Here is a 22241-nt window from a genome sequence, read left to right on the forward strand (position 1 = left end):
TGTCCCCTTTTCATGATATTCTTGACAGAAAACAACTTGTCTAGAAACTGACCCACACAGTTTTCACCCAAGAACTCACATTTGTGTCTACCAAAATCAGCTATATATAATACTGGAACATGACGATGATTTTTAGCAATAGTTTATGTGTCAAAAAATCATAGAAACCTGCTTATTTGAGATCTCTGATTTTTGCACAAAACACATTTGTTTTGGGTGAACTAATTTGTAGTGGCGGCAAAAATTTTCAGGTGGACAGACATGGGTTTTATCTGTAGAGAAAGTAGCCTAACACTGTCTGCAATCATGGAATTTTGAACACATATTATTTTGGATGTGCAATTCAGACATTCTTTGCAGTAGAAAAATCTATTGCATGGCTCACACAAAAGAAGGTTCTGCACACTATGATTGGTGTTTGTGGGGCAGCAGACGCACACATTTTTGAATTATGCGCATGCAATTTGATAGTCTTTGAATGTTCGAAAACAACTGGGGCAATAATAGACACCCCCAAACAGAGCTGGCACACTACGCACAAAAGCCCTCTTTATTTGTGTATTTTAACGATCTCTAATCGCACTTTTCTGAATGTTATGGCATCATCAGCATGTGACAAAACACCCAGAACAAGGTGCTCGGGCCATGCAAAGATTGTGTTTATTAGAAATTTCGACAAGAGTTTTTTTTTTTTTTTCAGAAAGTCATCCAGGCTAAGCAGCGTTCTTCATTTTACATTGGCTCTTCCACCACCATTGTTACTTATATTGATAAGAACGACATCGATAGCAAGATCAATTGCCAAAAGAAACTCGCGTTTCGATTGGGCGACAGCAAAAAATGCATCAACTATCCTTTGGATAGTTAATTCTGAAAGCAACATGAATGGTAAGTTAATATTGTTTTCTAAACTGGATGCACTTACGCCCGGCTGAACGTGAGAAAATATTCCTAAACTCGATAAATGTTGAATGATCTCATTAAGCATATCTCAAAACATTTCAAAAAACACTCTGGTGGGAGGAGTTCAAGGTCACGAAATCTAATTTGGTACTCCATTTGATGAGTTTGATATTTGATAGAGAAACGTGACCGGCCCATCGAAACAGTATAAAAATCCCTGTAGATTGAGGGGTCAGTAGTGTTAGAAGAGCTTATAGTTTCACATTCAGAATGTAATAATTGTGAAGGGTCACAGCTACTTCCAGCCACACCAGCAAGAGAAACACATGGATTAACACCATGACCTGTGTGTTGTTCACCTACAGATGAATCTGTCAAATCAACTTCGACAATAACTGGTGTATGATTATGCACAATGCCGCCATTAACAAACTGAATGACTGATCATCGCTATAAAAAATTACTTTCTAGATTCAGAATTCTCTTTTATAACTAAATGTTAATTATCAAAAAGCGTTTTTGCAATTGCGACACTACATAATCCTTTCACTAACACAGTTTTACTAAACATCAGCCCTCAAAATTTTTCCCAAAAACCCTAACAAGCAAAAAAAAAAAATAATAAATAAATAAATGACTTATGGACATTTCACTAAATACAAAACAATTTGATGTATTTTCATTAACATGTTTTTAATTACATTGCAAAACCACCTTATAAACATATATTCAAAACTTAGACATTAAAAAAAATTACTTTCTAGATTTCAGATAAATGTTACTCATCATAAAGTGTTCATGCAATTTTCGACACTATGCGATGGTTTCACTAACAAAATTTACAAAACATCAACCTTCAAAAACAGACATTAAAAAATACTTTCTAGATTTCAGATAAATGTTATTCATTATAATGTGTTTTTGCAATTTCGACATTACGCAATTATTTCACTAACACAATTTTACTAAATAACCACCCTCAATATCTTTTCCCAATCAATAACAAGCAAAAAAAAAAAAATATATATATATATAAAAGATATGGGATTTCACTTAACACAAAACAGATTGAAAATCATGAACATGATTTTTAATTTTTTCCCCAGAAATTTCCAAACACATAACGTCATGATTCCTTATCTCTAAATAACACCCACAATGCTTTACGCGAACCAATATAGATATTCCACCAATATATAGATAGGCCTCCCCTTCTGTCTCTGACAGAAGGGGAGGGGGCCCCCAGCGAAATTCCAAACATTCCAAAGACTATCTTCATCTGATAATGACACACACCCACATCACAATTCCTTATTTTATCTTGATCTTGATCTGGTTAAAAGTGTCCCACAAATCATGACACGAATCCTTATCCACTAATAATATATTCCTTTTCCATTCAAAACAATAATGTCACTTATTTACAACTAACAAATGACGTCACTTATCTACATCTGAAAACAACGCACAGCCACTACACAATTCTTTATCTTATCTTGATCTGGTTAGAAGTGTCCCACCAATCACAACACGAATCCTTATCTCTACCATCACCCATAATTCATACATATACCCCCTGGTATATGTATGAATTATGGATATGAATTATGAATTATGAATATACCCCCTGGTATATGTAATTGACACATATACCCCCTGGGAAATTCCAAACATTCCAAACTCTTGATGTCACACACACAATGACATCATCAAATGAACAACCAATCACGTCGCGATTCCTTATCTTATCTTGATCTTGATCTGGTTCAGAGTGACCACCATTCTACTGACCAATATTAAAGTATATTTATCTGATCTGATCTGATTTTTCCTTTTCAGCCGTAGGTGACTTTGTAGGCATTGCCCACAAAGTATTCCTGGTGAGATTTTTACAGGGTTGTTCACCATTGCTTTCCCCAACCCCCAATTTTATCTGGGCTTGGGACCGGCATATGGCTGGGATGTAATCATGTCTGTAGTCCATGTGTGTTCACAGGGCCGGTTTGCCTATTCTGGGGAGAGAAATACCCGAGTTCCCAGGTGAAAAAAAAAACCCACTACCATATGAGACTATCGAACCCACCTTTAGTCGATTTATAGGTTTTAATAAGAAGGGGACAAAATTGATATTTTTATTAAAACGAAGGGACGGGAAGGAAATATGAAAAAAACGGTACTGTCCCGTTCAAAACGGTACGTATGGTCAGCTTACTTTAAACTGAAAAATAGCATGGATGACAGTGATAATACAAAACGAGTTTGTAATGTGTAGTTTCTGAAACAGAAAGAGGTCTGCAATGAATTCACAAAAACACAGAATTCCCATCAGTTGCAATTCGTTAATATTAATACGCTGAACGAAAGGAAAGATTTGCTGGACACTCGACCAGCAAATCATCAGCAAATGGATCGCATTCAAAGGTAAGTGCAATTGGTTATTTTGTAGGAACATTTTTCTGTTTTGTGACTTTTCTCCCTTTACGGTAATTATGCCTACATTATGTGTTATTATTTAACAATTGTTTACCGTTTTGAATGTGTATATAAAGTCAATATTAACCGTCGCCTGATTATGAACGCGTGATGAAAGGGACAGAGAGGTTTGAAGCTACCCCGGATAGCATCCAAAGGTAATTAAAATTGGTTATTTTGTATAGGGCTCCGGAACTTATTCGTTTAGAACTTAACAACTGCATAAAACCCAATTTTCAGTAGAAAAAAATCGCTTTCCCGTGCCAGTGATCGACATACTTTGAAACTAGTTGCAGAATTCTTTAGAAAAAGTTCCTTTAGTCGACGACTAGAATTAAACCTAGGCTGTTTTACTTCATTTATTTTATCCTAAATCAGATAACTATCTCGAAATTGAAATAAGCTGCCGATTAATCTTCGAAAGTTAAGACTAATGCAAAGTTTTCAGTTTTAATTATCATTGTATCTATTTTTTTATTTAAATATTAAAACTGTAAAAATATGAAGTAGCTTCTCCTAGTATTTCGAGTTATTAAATTCTGCATGCCACCAAACAACATAGATGATATTCTTCTTAACTAAACTGAGATGATCTTAAATCATGGAGGCTCAGCTTTTTAATTCAAACTAAATATTCTCTTAGTGCTTCTACACATGGCGACCACTGAGTTAGAAATTTTATTTACTTCGCAGAAATCAGTGGGTTCCGTTTAGGCATGCCAATGCCGATTTTCTTCGCATAGTTCAGTGAGATACGGGTTGGGTACAGTCTTCTTCAAATGTTCGGTCAATTGCTGCACAATTGTTTTTGTCCATACAAGTCTTTTCAGACGACACCAATCACGTTCCTGTCAGACTCTTTTAGGGAAACAGTTACACCTCTTAGACAAGCAAGGTGGGTTATTTTGTACTGATTAAACACCTGGTATATCTCACCTTTTGAGGAACTAGTCGTTTCTGCTTTTTTCAAAATCGTGGCTCCAGCCAGACGGGTACTCGTAATAAACTCTTTACCGAAATTCCGAAAGATTCTTTGTTTTTCTTATTCTGATACATACTATTGTCGATTACTGACCATCATCATTCTTAAATATTTGCCTAGAGCACATGGTGATGCAACTGACCAAGCATTTCGCATGTAGCTGAATAAGTGACGTTTACACGTCTGCATAAAGGTTTCTAATTAGTGGCTGGTATCTATATAACAACTAGAATTGTTGTTCCCATTTCGATTACTTCCAGTCTCCAGACTATGCTTGATGAATTTGCCATATACTTTCCTTTTACTCCACTAACCTTTTAAAAAAATACGTTAATGCCTTTTGTTACTCACTGGGAGTAAGCGAGGACATTTAGTCCTGATTTTCAAAGCCTAGTGGGCAGCTAGCCCCAACTCTATCCAATTCATCTAGAATATTATGATTTGAAATGAAATAGGAAAATGCGGCAGATGACTGCCACCAACTTGTGATCCCTATCTCCTAACAATATATTATTGACTGAAATAGTATTAGTTCTATAAGCAATTTTTTGAGTTTATCAGATGAAAAACTCAAGTCGATTTTCTCTGAGAAAAATCCCTCTTGCCTCACCAGAAATCGACTATCATTTGAACTGTCAAAAAAAAAAAAAATGCTTAGAAAAAGTTCCCTTGTCAGCGAGTAGAATCGAACGGTCTATCTTCAGGCGCTCTAGCCCGATGTAAGCGATCACTCTTTCCATAGGGACTTTAGTGATGACACTTATAATGTATTTCAGGTGTTTATCTATCGAAATTTTAAAGTTCATAATATCTTTGCATTGGCATCTCCAATAATTTTATAGTTGTCTGTTTCCAAGTAGGGGGTTTTGTAAGTTAGAAAACCATATTTCCAACATTAGTTCCTGTGAATAACTTTTGCAATCCGATCATACCTTTGTGTATACCTGTATGAGCAATCTTCGCGCAAGAACTAACTATTATAGTTAACTATTTCTTCTTTATCTCTGCAGAGTTACATTCGTGATCAATACTGATGTTTTAATCTTCGCTTTTATTGCATTCCTTTGCAATGCTTGTTCTTAAGTAGCAAACATTACGGTTTCCGTTCTCTTTCTTGATGGCATTCTACCAAAACTACTGGCAAGTCGAGCGACTGTCAATTTTTTCTTCAATGTGTCCTTCAACCACTGATCATTCAGTGCTCTACTGTTTTTTTTTTTTTTAACTTTCTGACCCTTTGTCGCAGTTTTTTTCTCCTTATGATTTTTACTGTAACTCGCTAATTTTTCTTTCTGAGTTCAATTAGCATCTTTTCTTTCCTCATTTTTATGTAATTGTTCAATATTCACTTTCTTTTTCGCTTATTGTTCGTTTGACTTGTAAAAATCTATGTCATGTATTATTATTATTATTTCACTAGTTCATTATTATTATTATTATTATTATTATTATTATTAGGGGGTTTTGTAAGTTAGGAAACCATATTTCCAACATTAGTTCCTGTGAATAACTTTTGCAATCCCATCGTACCTTTGTGTATACCTGTATGAGCAATCTTCGCGCAAGAACTAACTATTATAGTTAACTATTCCTTTAAAAAAAATTATTATTATTATTATTATTATTATTATTATTATTATTATTATTATTATTATTATTAACTGGCCATCTCCTTGTAGTCCAAAGATTCATTCCTGGGGAAGGGGATACTATTCGTTATTCACACAGTACATATGAAATCATTACTTAATATTTAATTAAGTAATGATTAAATAATCATTACTTAATATATAATGTAATATCATTACATTATATATATATATATATATATATATATATATATATATATATATATATAGAGAGAGAGAGAGAGAGAGAGAGAGAGAGAGAGAGAGAGAGAGAGAGAGAGAGAGAGAGAGAGAGAGAGAGAGAGAGAGAGAGAGAGAGAGAGAGAGTTTTTACCTTGGGTGTAAAATACGTTAAAGATACCAAGAAATTTTATACTTGGTTTTCATCCTTTTCCCAAGTAAGCACAACAAAGTTTTGCGCGTGAAATATATTCACGTCTGAGTTATATATATGTATGTATTGCTGAGCTTCTACTCGGTTGTTATGGTACATTTTAAGAAATAGATATTTAATGGCTTTAAACCGAGATAAAATATTAAATTTTAATGAAAATGATACATTAGTTCCTTTGACTCTATCCAAATTAGATGCTAAGCATCTAATTTGGATAGAGTCAAAGGACTAGTCAAGTACAAAATTAAAAACACATTCATAGTTCATTCAAAATTAATTTATAGTGTTTAATCGCCAAATTTTCTAAAATATAAGTGAAAGAGAATACTAATAATATGGATTTCTCCCTTTTCTGCTTATTTATTTTATATTATTATTATTTATTATTATTTTTTTTATGACTATCACTTGCTTTGCGCTCACTAGGTGGGAGTGAAAGCATTCGTCTGCTACTCATTCCGCAAAACATTCGCGCATGCGAAGGACTCCCAGTCATAAAAATCACGTGTTGGTGTTTTTTCTTGACGAAAAGTTCAATGTGTTTAAAATGCATATTAGAGGTTATATTGTTTGAATTGCACTAATCATAAAAATTTCAATTTGAAATATGATAACTGTACTTTGTAACAACAGTTCATATTAATGTTGGTAAAACACTGACGAAATATGGCATATAAATGGCAGTACTGGGTTCCTAAAGATCGCGAACCACCTCCGGCATATAAATGTAAACCCAGTGAATCGTCAGAGATTTCTAAGGAATTATTTCACAGCATGTGTAAAAAGATAGCCCGGTTGACCAAGGTACAGTAGAATGAAGTATTTATTTTGCGTTCTAGTCCAGATGTATATACCATCTAACCATATTCTAATTAAAAGTTATAGATTAATTACTGAGCACTTTGACACCACCTAGTTATCACATCGTTCAAAATATCATTATACTGTTGTAACAAATACGAGTATATTAACGACATCATACATGTAATTGTTTATAAAACCCAAACATTTATTGCTTCTGAAAACCAAACCAAACATATAATTGTGCAAAAAAAAAAAAAAAAAAAAAAAAGAAAAGAAAAGAAAAGAAAAACAAGACATCTGAATGCATCTCAAACAGAATAAACAAGGTTGATATTTGCTTGACTTTTTTAATATCCAAATTATATGTTGTTTCATATATCGATCTAAAATCCAGTGCATTAATTGTAATCCATCAATTATCATTAATATAATTATAATTAATTATATTAAAAATCAATATAATTAAATGTTAAATAAAATTATATTATATTTAATTAAATTTAATAATATTAAATAATAATTAATATAATTAATTATATTATACAAATACAGTATTTGTATTTGTTAAAAGTTTTTCAGAATAGGATTTTTCATTTCCGTTCTCTTTTGAGAATGCTTTCAAAACGGATTCCCGCAGTAAAGCAATCAGAAAAATAAATCCAAGGGAAGTTGCTGAACATCTATTCAGCGAATATACTTAACCATTTAACACATTGTTTCCCAAAGTGTGGTCCCAGGGATACGCGAAAGGTCTTTAGGGGGAGGGGGTAAGAGGCACTTCTTTTTTTTTTAATATTACTTTTATATTTTTGTCGCCTATTGTTGAAGATAAGCATAGGGCCTATTCTATAATTATCTTTTCAATAGCTAAAAAATCTAAAGGAAGTTTTAAATCAAATGCCTGTTGATATATATTGACTGACCTCCTGTTAGGGATCGGGTCTGGCTAACGGCACGATTTCCCATCGCGTAGTTCGAACTGTTTGTATCAAAAGTATAAATTCAAATAGTTCAAACCAATCGGTTGGAAGCTCCTCTAAATTTTGGAATCATTTGGATCTTAAATTGCAAATATCCAACAGATTTTGACCAAACTAAATTCAAAAACCACAAACCTAACAGAGAGACCATTTCATTTATCAGATTAAACTTTTTTTATTATTGAAAATTTAAATTTCATATTTTTTTGTTCTTACTCTATTTACTCTATGTATTTCGTATAACAAAATGTATGTAATAAAAATATAAAAGTTTCACGTTTATAATTTATTATAATGCAAACATTAAAAAAATGCCTTTATAATTATTCGTGTTTGAATGAAATAGTATTACCTAACTTCTCCCAAATTTCCTTTTGCTGCTAGGGTATACGCCAGTGTTACTAAAATTATAAAAAGGATATGCGGATAATGAAAGTTTAGGAAACACTGTTTTAACAGCTTAAGTTGCTTTGTAATTTTGAATTCTCATTAATTTAATAATTTGTGTAAGGAACTAGTGTTTTAACCAATGGACAAACGAACATTAAAAACACTGTGATGATGATTTCTGTAATTCAACATTTCTGTAATTTGTTTCGGTTTTTCAAATATAAGAGTATATTTCAGAAAATCATAAATGATTTTTTTTTCAAAAAAGATTTTCTATATACATGACGTAATGTTCCCATATTAAAAAAAAAAAAAACAGTTCTGCTTTTAGTTGTTGTTGTTGTCTTATCCTTTGAAGAGTCTTAGATGTTTCCATGTGCTCCTTGAACTGCTTTGGCTATGTCAATGATTTTATTTGTATAGAGCTGTTGTTCACTATTAGGATCTATTTCTTGCAAGGCTGCTGTAATTGCTGGACAGGTAAAGATGTGAGTAGGTGTCAGTTTAGTATTGGGGCAGTTTCTATATGTTCTCGTATCATCTGTATTGATCCTCTATAATGTAGTAGTCTTGCTATCGTGGTGGAGGTCTTTCTGCCAGCATTGATTTCGGGAATTTGATGTTGTATCACTGATTTCAGTGGAATTAGTTTAGCTTTTGCTAGTGCGTTAGCATCAGCAAGAGTTATCATATGAGTTTCTTGGTTGAGTTCTTTGGCCTCTTTTGCTAAATTATCAGCTGCTTCATTGTAATCAATGCCTACATGCTTTTAGTAGCTGAGTGGTAAGATGCGCCTACTTCTTCCTGACGCTTTGCGCTTGATTCCAACTTACTTTTAAAAAAACGTATAAATAAAAAAAAAAAAAATTAAAAAAGACTCAAGAATTTATGTTTTCTTGTATATTTAGTTTTTCAAACATATTTTAGCCCGCTGCTGGTGCCAAGGACTAGTGCGTGATATATATAGCAGTGGCATATGTAGGAGGAAAGGAGATCCAAGATGTCTCTTAATCGGAGAGAATGAAAGCCCTTGGAGAGGTGTGTCTTAAAACTCATTGCGGAAAGCCGCATGTGTGTGTGTGTGTGTGTGTGTGTGTGTGTGTGTGTGTGTGTGTGTGTGTGTGTGTGTGTGTGTGTGTGTGTGTGTGTGTGTGTGTGTGTGTGTGTGTGTGTGTGTGTGTGTGTGTTTTCCTCTTCATACAATATCAGTAATTTATGTTACTTTACAACAACTGGTAGTTGATCTTATTGGCAAATTAACTAGTTCTGAGTAATACTTTTCGATTCGATAAGTCTCTGTTTTGATACTGGCTATTTATCTCCAGAAGTAATGACGTGTTGTATTAGTGGCATGCAGATGGAGTCCAGTAGCTGACAGTCGTAAAGTATGTGGTCAACAGTCTGTTGAAGGTGTGAATTTGATGGTGATTCCAGAATATGGAATATATATAAGTAGTGTCTTAGTTTCCCGTGTCCCGTTAGTAGCGTGATTAAACCTGAAGAAATGGCGTGTTTTTTCTGCCGGAGTCTGCTTCTGATGCTAGGAAAGAATTCTTTTGTTGTTGATCCGTTTTTTGATGTTTTCCATTATTCTTCCCACAAGTCTACGTTTCTTTCTTCTGCAGGTGTTTTTATAGCAAATTTCGAGTACTTTTGGTACTCGAAATTTGCTATGGTGTTTCTGGCCGCTTCTTTAGCCAATTGATCCGCTCTCACGCTTCCTGCTACCCCAGTAAGCGCGCTCACCCAGCAGAAGTTGATTTCCCATCACGATAGAGTGAGATTCCAAACCAGCTTTCTTGTCTGTTCTATTAACGCTATATGGTTGTTCTGGTTTTTTATATGCGTCTGTAATGCTTCTACTGTCACTGTAAATTGTTGCTGTCTTTTGATGAGAGGTGTTGACTTCTAATTCCTGGAGATATGTAAGTGAATGAACTATAGCAAGTTGTTCTGCTTGGTTGTTGGAATGAGAGGAGGCAGGTGTGTAGATATTGAACACATACAGGGTATTATGGTTGGGTGCTTTGAGCATACAAGACGTATCCTGGTATATCTGCAATCACTTTCAGTTTGTAGGGAGATCGATGATGTACACCTATGCTAAGCCCTGCTCCATGGTGTTGTTGGATTGCAGAGTGATGTAGGTCATAAGGCCACTCCTCCGATTTTCTAGATAAATTGGATGAGGAGTTGATATTTGTTTCTTGCAGAAGTATTAGGTCTATATGGTATTTCTGTACCTGGTCAAGGACTATTCTATTGCTTAAAGCAGAGGCACTTCCTCTTTCATTGAGAGATAAAAGACTCAATGACATATGCAAGTTTGATTATAAGTTGAACGTAATATTGGTCCTAGTATTGTGTTTGTAGCCCATTAATTAAGTAGTAGATTCGTTTACTCCTGTTAACCTCTGCTCCTTTTACATTTCAGTTTCGAGTGTAAATCTTGAAGTTGAGATATTAGTTCCGGGATTCTTGTGGTGTATTTAAGGACTATGGTTAATTTGTGAGGGGAGCCTCGCACTTTTTTGTGGTGGAGCTGAGGTGGAGAAGTTCCCCCTCAGCTTCTTCCTTTTCTAAGTCATGTGGAAGTACAGTTTCCCCTCATCGTCTGGGAACCTGGTTCCTCCTTGGCTGGCTGCAGGTGATGAAAGGCAATTCTGAGTAGTTTCTTCTATCGAACGAGGTTCTGAATTAGGGGAACCTGGATCGATGATTCTGGTTGTTGTGTCCGGGAATTGCTTATAATCGATTCATCCTGGTCATCTCTATTAGGAGTGTCCGTGTTTTCATGCAGTTTGTTAAATGCTGCGTGCTGTGAGACTTCGTTATCAGAGCTTTGGATCATTTGGAGCATTATATTCGGCAAGCATTCAAGAGCGACGTGAACCTTGTCTTTTCCAGTTCGGGATTTTCTTGGCTCTGAAATTCGTGATGGGGAGAGGATTTTCAGTTTACTTTTTCCTATGCTTTGATTTTCTTCATGTACGATGTTGTTCTGTTCAACTGGTTTGCTATTCTGAGCTGGGATATTTGTTGATGATAGATTTAGATAGTCAATGTCAATGTGAACTAAGAAAAAATCTTCAAATTAAAATTTCACAGAAAGTAACCAAATACTCAGCACCGTAAGTTATTCCTCCCCCCCCCCTTTTTTTTTAATGTTTAGCAATTTTCGTGTTTTTTTTCTTTTTTAAAGGTGACAAATCATGTCGAATTTCTTTCAGTTGTTTCTCGCGTACCAGTTTCAACAAAAACTATATATTTCTAACAGAATCATATATATATAAATATAAAAGAATGCTTACAAAAATTGGCGTAACGAGGTTCCCGCTACAACACACACACACACGCACTCACACAAGCAGCAGCAGCAGCTCTTCTCAAAGAAAAAGCTTTTGAGACCAAGACACGCTCGACTGTTATTATTATTTTATTATTTTTTTTATTTATGTTTTTTAAGTGTAGAATTTAACTAAAAATTCTATTGCTATTTTGTTTCGAGATATTTTAGACTCCATATTTAGAACTTCTAAGTGAAGTTTAAAAACAGCACTTCCGCTTTCCAGCGAAGTGATATGTTGTCAACGTGTATCTTTAATTGGCCTGACAAAGCAGTAGTCACTTTACAGGTTGTTTTTATAACTTTTCTACTATATATAGAATTTGGATATCTTCCCAACATGAATAATTTCATTTTGTCTTCAACTTCTAGAAAGTTCATCCGCTTTACTAATTCTAGTTAGGTCATCTCGGGATTCTTTTATTGTCTGAATTATCTTTTTTATTTATTTATATTTTTAGATGTCTGAAAGCTTTGTTTAGTTGTCTTGAATACTGAAATACACATCAATTTGTAAACCCGCGCGCGCGCGTGTGTGTGTGTGTGTGTGTTTTCTTCCTCCGGATGTATATCTTCTTCTTTCTTGGTATGTTCTTTGACCTTCTATGTCAATCAGTACGTGCTGTAATCTGGAACAAAGAGCTCTTCAGTGTAGTTCAGGGACTACATGGAATCATGCAATGACTTGCTGAATTGCTACATTTAAAATGGAGACCACTGACAAGTAATAGCACTGCTTCTCACTACCGAATACAAATGTCAAGGGAAATGACTTGCCTCAAAATTCCTGATTTAAAGCATTTTAAAATATTTTGTTTACTGTCGATCAGTAGCTGGAATACATTCAGAATTTCAAAACGATGGTGGTGATATATATATTCGTCGGAAGGGAGGTTACTATGTTTATTGTTTCCTGATAGTCCAACGCTTAGCTCATATGTTGAACTGTAGTAGTCACAACATACACTCGCGCGCACCCACCCACCCACACCCACACACAGAAAAAAATATTTTGTTGTCATTAGTAAAGTCTATCGAAATCGACGGGTGATTCGCATTTTATTGTATCTGTTATACTGGTAATTTACGATACATTAAAAAGACAGATTAATACATATCGATTTGATATTGACGGATTAGGTAAAAGTGCAAATTGTGCTTTCTTATGGCAAAAATAAATAAATAAAATGCGTGCCCTCCGCAGAGATTCTGTGGAAAAATTCACTCATGGTAGACTCGGTATGTTTTGCAAGAAGAGCGAAATGGCGCTTCTTATTTATGGTTAACATAATCATACTCCCCCCCCCCTTTTTTTTTTTTTTATATACTCATAATGGTGCAGTCAGTTTGGTAAAAGTGAGGAGACTCAAATATATTAAAGATGGAAATAAATGCTGTGATCAGACAGATTTTTGAAAACAGATAAACCTACTTGTAGAGATGAAGTACTGATATAGTTTTGGAAGTATGGAGGAGAAACAGCAAACATTGTTTAGTGCAGTTTTTCAACTAAGTCCTAAATTCTGAGAAATTCCAAATGACTGGAAATTGGGAAGAGCAATTCCTATATATGAAATAGGTGGTATACGGGAATGTTCAAATTATAGACCTTATTAAGTCACAAATATAAATTATCAGAATTATACAAATCAGAAAGCAACTTATGAGCAACATTTAAGAGAAGAACAAATGGGATTTAGGAGAGGGAGATCTACAACTGATTCAGTTTATACTATTTTACGATTAGCTGAATTAATATGAAAAAAAAAAAAAAACAACAACAGAAATCTTTACTGCTGTTTTGTAGACTTTAAGCTGAGAAGAATTACACTACAATATTTCAGTACTAACAAAAATCAAGAAACAGTTACAGTGGTAAGGACATCTATACAAAATGCCTACTAGCAGGTTTTCTCAGATTCTCCAAAATGGAAAAGAAGGAAGGAAAGAAACTACTGGAAAGACCGACCTAGAAGGAAATGGATAGAAAACATCAAGAGTATAAGTGGTCTGAACTCCTAAAGAAGTTTAAGTAACTTGTTGCCAATTGATTGGACTGGGAAGTTATTGTTCATGGTATCCTTAATCCGCTTCAGGCGGATGAGGAAGATGATGATGATGAACAGTTTGGAGTCGCAACATTTGTTCGTCTACTGGGAAGAACCCAAGTTCAAATTCTATAAGTAACTTCATAATGACTTTTCAGATGAAGATGAGTTAGTAGCCTTATACGATGTAGGAAGATGTTCCCTCTCGGAAACTCTTCATATCCTAAAATAGGCAAACGGGCCAGAGTGCATGCAATTTACCGCCATAATACATTAGCTTCATAGTCTTATTTGCTTAACTGTACCAGGGGAGAATTCTACATGCTTGCTATGCTTGCTGCGCAAGCTCATTAATTGAGAAAGAAGTAATATTTATTTGTAAATAAATGCATGCATTTATAAGCATTCCATTTAGGCTTTTATTTTTGTAGACAGAAGACGTCTTAAGCTTACGCGGCAATAATTGAGCTTTGCATTGTGTATCGAAGGCCGATGCATGCTCGTCTAGTCAAAGCTACCTTAGCTTGTTCGGTTGTAGGAGCCTCCAGGTCCTTGCAGCAGCACTGTGATTTCATGCGCGCGCATAGCCATTTCACGTCGTCTCACTCTGTTGCTTAAACACAGGCCATACGCAATCAACGTAGCTCTAGCCAGTGAGCTTCAGCCAGCCTTTACAAGTGTGCGTGTTGCTTGGGAAAATTAAGTTACAACGATGACGATGTTAGACGATCGACGATATTTGCCGATTGACGATGACTGACGATAGGGTAGAATTTGTATTCAAGTAGCTAAATTGAAAAAGACAGAATATCATTTGTATAATAAATGTTGTATTTGTATGATTAAATGTACATAAAATTCTAAATATATAGTTTTAAATGGTCAGTAATTCATTATTCCGCTAATCAGACTTCAATCGCACCTCTCACTCCCTGAATGATAACAAGAGCAAGCCTGAATTTCAAGACCAGCATTCGCCCCTGAACTGTACCAATCTTATTTGTATTGTGTGCCTTCTGGAGGTACGGTATACCTTTCAGTATACCGTACTGAAAAAAGCGTGCTGAAAACTGGAAAAAAGTTATGCAGTAAACATACCGCATAACTTTTTTCCAGTTTGCAGCAGAACTGGATACTTATCCACGTTCTTTGAAGTCTTCAATTTAAAAAAAAAAATGTATTTATTTTTTTATGGAGTGGAAAACGTTAGACTTCCCCCCACTTGATAGGCTATTACTTCTCAATAACCAATGAATTCATAATTCATTGGTATTGAATTATGAATTCAACTGCATTCAAATATTGAATTATGAATTCAACTGAATTCAAATATTGAATTATGAATTCAGTATTCATAATTCAAAATGAATTATGAATATTCATCGAACTGTGCAATAAATGACAAACAACCCAGTGTACACTGTTTGGAAAGAAGTCAATGGACACCATAGTGTGAAGAACAAACAGCCATGGCGCTCATCCTTTTGCTGCGATGACTGCAGCAATCTCGTAATTACGGAGCATACTTTCCACAAGCCTACGATAGTGACCAACGAGAATTTTGGACCAATCCTGTAGGCACTTAATGAGATCCTGGACTGTTGTGGGGCGGATGAATTTCTTGAATGTAAACAAATTCAAGAAAGTCCTAATCAAGACTGGAGGACATTAATTTGGTATGAAGAGTATGTCTCTTTTAACCGATGCTTTTTTATGTTATTATTATTATTATTATTATTATTTATTTATTTATTTATTTTTTGACGGGGATTAGCGTATGAGATTGATCAAGGACGTTTTACTTTTGAGGCTCAATCTGTGTAACATCCAATATTGACGCTGCTGGTGTTTAAGTGGTCTCCATCGGAGCGCAATCGCGAGAATGACTTAACAATTTTCCCTTCGTATGAAAGACCTGGATTCGAAATTCAAATGCCATCTAGAACGCGAGGAATCTTTATATTCTTTCAGTGGAAGGTGACTTCGGCAGTTTTACGGGGGGGGAGTCGTATATATATATATATATATATATATATATATATATATATATATATATATATATATATATATACCGAAAAATGGGATTTTTTTCCCATCCTCCTAAAGAACAGTCGGTTTAAAGCAGGGCTGCCACTCACATTTTTCGAAATTCCCCAGATTAGACCTCAAAAATTCCCCAGATTAGGGAAAAATTCCCCAGGTAGTAATAATTAGGGCTCGGATTTTTAGGTCGTCAAAAAGTGCTATGCGTTCAAGTATACACTAAAAACATTTAAAACATCCGAAATATGCTCTTAAGTATGCAAAAAACTCAAACTATGCACTTAAATATGCCTTTATTAATTTATAATTCTGCATGGTTTAATTAAAACATTACACATAAATTAAAAACATAATATAAAATACAAAAAAATTAACATTTAAATAGTTACCTACTAACTGACCAGAAAAATGACTTAAAAATTTGCTCATTTTTTTTTTTTTTTATTAATTCTCTCTTTCTCTTTTCCTGTTACAAAGTATACTTTCATTTAAAAAAAAATATAAGTTTATATTATACGAAGAATACATGCTTAACTTACTTTAATTGACATTTCCTCCCTCTTGTTCTTCTTCGCCAATATCTTCTGGTAATTGATCACATTCCCTTTGCTGCTTTGCGGTATTAAGTCGATTTTTATATCTGTTATGAACTGTGTGACTTTCCAACTCCTTGATTAATGTTTTCGGTGGCTCACAAGAAGTACACGTTGCATTTTGTCTCGCTAAGCACTGCTTTACTAGGATTCTGTCTCTCACAGTTTCTGTTTTTAATGAATTAGCTAATTTTGTGTTTATACAATTCACTTGTGAGAAAATTCGCTCCATGCATGCAGATGAATGCGGCATAATAGTAAGATTTGTCATAAAATATGACAGTAAACCATATTTATTATTATTAATGCCATCTTTTATGTCAGTCAATGAATGCCAATATCGAGGAATGCCAATATCCTTAGGAATTGGTAGATCTGATGCTACGAGACGATAACTTCTCCACTCATCATCTATTTGATTTAACCTAATATCATCAACAAGTAAGAGGAATTGAGCAACAAGAGGAATAATGGTAGATGGTGACTGGCTAGGGTCACTAGCAACTTTTGGGTCCAAGATTCGTAATTTTGCAACAATGCTGTCTTCTTCGAAGACAAATCTTTTCTTTATTTGCGAACTAAGTTCCACAAGAACCTTTAAACAATCATTTTTAAATCTCAACAAAATAGAGTTATCCTCGAAAGGGTTTCTAATTAAGTGCGCCATTGCTCTACCACCGAAGTAAATATCATTGACATTTTTATGGTTGTTTTGGTTTCTTGGATCAATTTCTGATAATTTAGCTGTTCTTAAAATCTCATCTTTAATGAAGCAACTAAGTAAATTGAGATATTCTGTTGATACATTTAGGAATAGTTGATGTAACCTGAAATGCTCTGATTGAAAATCTATATTAAGTGTATTTACTTTTTCAAGAATATACTGAAGCAAAAAAAGCATTGGTCTGGTTCCAAGGTCAGTAAGTGTATCATAATTTTTTTTGGCATTGTCAATTTTATCTGTCCTTGATTCATTTTGAAAGTATAGAACTAATGCACCATACTGTTCTAAAATAGTTGATACCACTTTTTCCCTCGACAGCCACCTGGTTTGAGCAAGTTTGGGAATTTTATGTGTAGCTATATATCAGCAGCTTCTTGAATCAGTACAAAATATCTTTGCGGCTTAGCACTGCGGGAGAAGTAGGAAGTTAAATCCTTTAGAAAAGCTTCTAAATATGAGGATAAAACACTGACTGCATGACTAGCGCATAGAGCAAATGAATGACAAACGCAACCAATCCCAAAAACAGATGGGACGTCATCTTTCAACAGTTTCTGAAATCCACAGTTCACGCCCATTATTGAGGAACAGTTATCACTACCGAACCCAGTGATATTGCTAAGGGGAATGCTGATCCAGCAGAAGAGTTTTGACAGCACTGTAAATACTTTTAGCACTTCTGTACACATACTATGTCTAGTAATGCATCAGCTACATCTTTTTTAACGGTATCAAAATACCGTACAACAACAACAGCCAAAATTTGAGTGACGGAGATATCTGTACTCTCATCTATTATAATTGAAAATTTTTGATTCTTGCATATTTCGGTAAGTTGAGACTTTTCATGGAATGATATTCCATCCTGAATAACATAAGAAAGTTTAGTTTTCTTCATTGCCAACTTTCCAGCAATTTGGCTATCCGGAAATGCGCATTTACACATCGTTACAAAATGATCAACATGAGAAAACGGGACGTTATGCTCAGAAAAGAAGCTAGCAATTATTAACTCACTCCTAGCTAATTGTTTATCCTCTGTTGACGCTTTCTTATTAAGAAATTGAGTAATAACAGCTGTCGACTTAGCAGACTGATAATTACTTTTATGTTTGACTGAATCTCTATGCTTTATTAGCGCAGATTTGTTTGCGTTTTTAAAAGTAATATTACAACAATTACAGTAACTGGTATCTTTGCTGTTCACGTCTTGCTGCAGCCAATCTTTTAATTCAGGATATTTTAACCAATCTTCTTTAAATGCTTGAGAATACCACTTCTGTTTTCTGTTTGATGGCTCCATATGGTTGGATTGGAAGTACCATAAATATGAAAATAAGTAAAAATATTGATAATTTAAACAATTTGTCAAACACTGTACAAGCACAAGGATCGCTACGATAACACTGCAAGAGGTTGCGCTATATGTATGTAACGATGTAAAACCTGTGTGATAAGAAAGGGAAAACGAAACCAGAACAGAGCAAAAACGGTTTATTTATCAGATTTATCAAAAAAAAAAAAAAAAACGTGAATATAATAGTAAAATATGACAAAAATATTAAAATTGAAACTTTTGTTCAAATTCCCCCAGATTTTGGGAGTTTTTTTAATTAAAAATCCCTAGATCCCTAGGTAGCGGCTAAATTCCCTAGATCTTGGGAAAAATCCCAAGGAGTGGCAGCCCTGGCTTAACGTTTGCAACGGATTAAATTACTAAGGCAGTATTGGTTATTATTATTATCGTTGATGTTTCCGGAAAATGTAATCCTGTAAATTTGCGTAATATTTATTATCGGTCAATATGCTTTCTATGTTTGTCGTTAAAATGGTAATACTGAACATGTGATCATGGAAAGTTTGTACAAGTTAAATGCGTGGATTTTTCCATTTATGTCTTTGCTAACAGAAGTTATCTCTATGAAGGTTTAATGCAATTAAGATGAGAATGTCAAGCTTATTAGAGAGTATAAATTTGCTGGTGTATTTATTGTTGAAACGAAAGAAATTTGCTGAGGCGACCAAAATGCTCAGTGAAGCAGGAATGTCATCGGAGGAGAAGCCTTGCACGCTACTAGATTGCTATCGTTAATTAGCAAGTAATATATTATTCCAAAGTATGCGAAACAGACATATTCGTCTATAAGAAACTCACGAGTAATAATATCTGGAGCATAGAGAAAGAGCGAGAATCTTTAATGGAGTTCTATATCTCGTCAATTTAGATTCTCAACCTATAACAGGGTTTGTAGCTGGATTAGATGATTTATTTATTTATTTTTGTTAAGCAAAATTAAATGCGGTTACAAATTTCTTTGTATAATCAAAAATAAAAATAACAATTCCTTAATTCCAGCCAACATTAATTCAAGTCATTCAATATTGGTTCTAATTCAAACCAAACCATTCTGTTGTTTAATAAGCAAAACTAATTTTTCCTATTGATTAATGGATTTTGGTACCGAATTATACTGCAGTATGATGTTTTTATTCAGGGATTCTCATTATGTCGCATTTCAGTGAGACTGCAGTCGTCCGTGGAAGTTACAACGCGTTTCATAATCATCAAGTGACACTTATTTTTAACAGCAATCCCTACAGTTATGGAAGAAACGTATAGCATATTAGTGTAGTTTGGGCGTGAGATTACGGAAGGAAAAGAACTACTGATATCCTTATTGAAAAGCTGAAGACTGTAGTCATATTGAGGAAAAATGTGTCGGAAAGGCTCTTCCAGAGAATAGAGGCAGATAGAATAAAAGAGGAGGAAAGACAGTTTCTGTAGATTTGTATTATTTGAACTACAAAGAATATTAGGTAGCTACTGCTCGTTTTATAACAGGTATAGCGAAAAGAGGAGTGAGGATGGATGGCGATGTGATAGAATTGGCATCCATCTTCGTCTCTTCGATACAAGATATAAGGCAGAAATAGACGATCTGTGAAAAAGCATCTGAAATGCATGTGTGAAAGAGGGATCATCGATTAATTGAACTCCTTGTTTGAAAAGCATCAAGAATTTTTATGAAGATGTTACGTGCATCTTCCTCAAACGTGAAAACAGTATTCTAAGATCGGAATTTGGAGATCTAGTTTTGATCTACTAGGACAATTTCGATATAATCAACATTTTTCATAACAGCAGATAATAAATGCTTTATTTGTTGTTATTATATTGACAACTAATTGTAGTAACATACTGAACTGAACTGAAGCTAATATATTAGGAGCTTTCCCAACCCGCAAGCGAATAATCCAATCTATTCTGATCCCTTCCAAGGATTGGAAGGAGTCAGAACATAGAGATATGCAGTGGGAGGATACTGTCAGGTCACGAATGGACAATAGAGTGACTGCGTGTTCCCTGCGTGGGAGACATGTTTGCGCAGTCTTTCACTCCTCACTACATGTCTCCACTATAACTCTTTCCTACCGCCAGCCATGTCAGATATAATAAATAATACAGTAAAACTAATAATAAAAAACCTCCCACAAACCCAATATTAAAAATCATAAAAAAACAACACCGATCAAACACAAATAAATGATAAATTACATACCAAACAAACATTTTTACATCCGCTTCGCCAATATTTGTGGCCTTAACGCAAACATAAATAATGAACACCTAATCACTCTCCATCTTAACTATCGAACTACACTATGAATAATTGGTCACAAGAGCGGTATGCGTGCATTTGTCATCTTACTTCCCATTTCAGAAAATGCTACCTAACTCCGTTGCGTGTTTATCACTCTCCAAACTCTGATAATCATTCTGACTTCTGATTATTTCTCTATAATGCTTGATTTTTCTGCAGTCAAAATGTCCAACAGTAAGGTCATCAGTCATATACCTTGGGGACTTCGATGTTCATAACATCAAGTGACCTCCTTCTCGAATTCCACTGACCATGCTGAAAAAATGCCGAAGTGTTTGCTGATTTAACACAAATTTTCCATCCATCCACCAGAATATTAGAAATACTCCCCACCATGGACCGTGTCTTAAACAAATACCCTACAAGCAACTAAGATAATAACATCGTCCACGTTTATTTTATACAGAAGTTTCTTCTCTCAGCATTCTTGGCCTTTGGAATACAACAGTACCAAATAACAGAAAATCTCTACTAATTCTATTCTTCCTTCGCATGTCTGATTACACAGGCCTGCGATGAAAAAGTTGTCTGAGAAGCAATAATTGATTCTTATAGATTTTTAGGTGCTGAGTTCAGAAAAAAATAGTAAAAAAATTCTATCACCCACCAATTTTATCCAATTTCTAATTTTATTATTAGTAGTATTTGGATTTAAATTCAGCACATTGGCATTTATATCCATTCTCCGTTATTTACAGCTAATTAGTTGTATAAGTGCTTTTTTGAAGTGCCTTTTTATGGTAAATAAAGAAATTTCCAACATCTCATTCTTAAGATAGGAGAGAGAGGGAGGAAGGAATGCAGATAAAAGTGCATGGCTACTTGGAATCTGATTCGCGGAGATAACGGATGACTTTCCTGTTGTCGCAGACACATTTTCTTGTGTGATTGTTTAGTTGAACTTTAGTCGTTGACTACTAAGATTATCATATTTCTGGAAGTTGACATATTTTCTAAGTTAATTCTAATTTAATGTGCTAACATTAAATCTTCAGCAAACTTAAGTACAATGATCATGGATGGATAGTTTGCGGTGATCTTAAAGTCATATCTATGATTTTGGGACAACAAAGAGGATACACCAAATACCCGTGCTTTTTTTGTGCGAGTGGGACAGCCGAGATCGAAGCAACATTGGATCAAGAAGGAATGGCCAGAAAGAGTCACATTAGAACCTGGAAGTAAAAATGTGTTACACGAAACTTTGATTGCTCGGGAAAAAATCATTTTACCCTGCTTTACATAAAGCTGGGATGAAGCAATTTGTCAAAG

At 34.5% G+C, this 22241-nt stretch overlaps 1 protein-coding gene across 1 annotated transcript in view; it reads left to right on the forward strand.

The window, feature by feature from the left end:
* The first annotated feature begins 6858 nt into the window (after positions 1-6858).
* Positions 6859-22241, forward strand: part of LOC150106392 (uncharacterized) — a 264780-nt gene continuing 249397 nt past the window's right edge. The window contains exon 1 of the mRNA XM_090392418.1: positions 6859-7183. Coding sequence (XP_090248544.1) covers positions 7046-7183 — 138 coding nt within the window. The 5' untranslated portion in view covers positions 6859-7045. The remainder of the gene's footprint in view (positions 7184-22241) is intronic.

The sequence above is a fragment of the Typopeltis vanoorti genome, chromosome 5, assembly GCF_054136105.1.
Source record: "Typopeltis vanoorti isolate ZY-2024b chromosome 5, IOZ_Tvanoo_1.0, whole genome shotgun sequence".
NCBI lineage: Eukaryota > Metazoa > Arthropoda > Arachnida > Uropygi > Thelyphonidae > Typopeltis > Typopeltis vanoorti.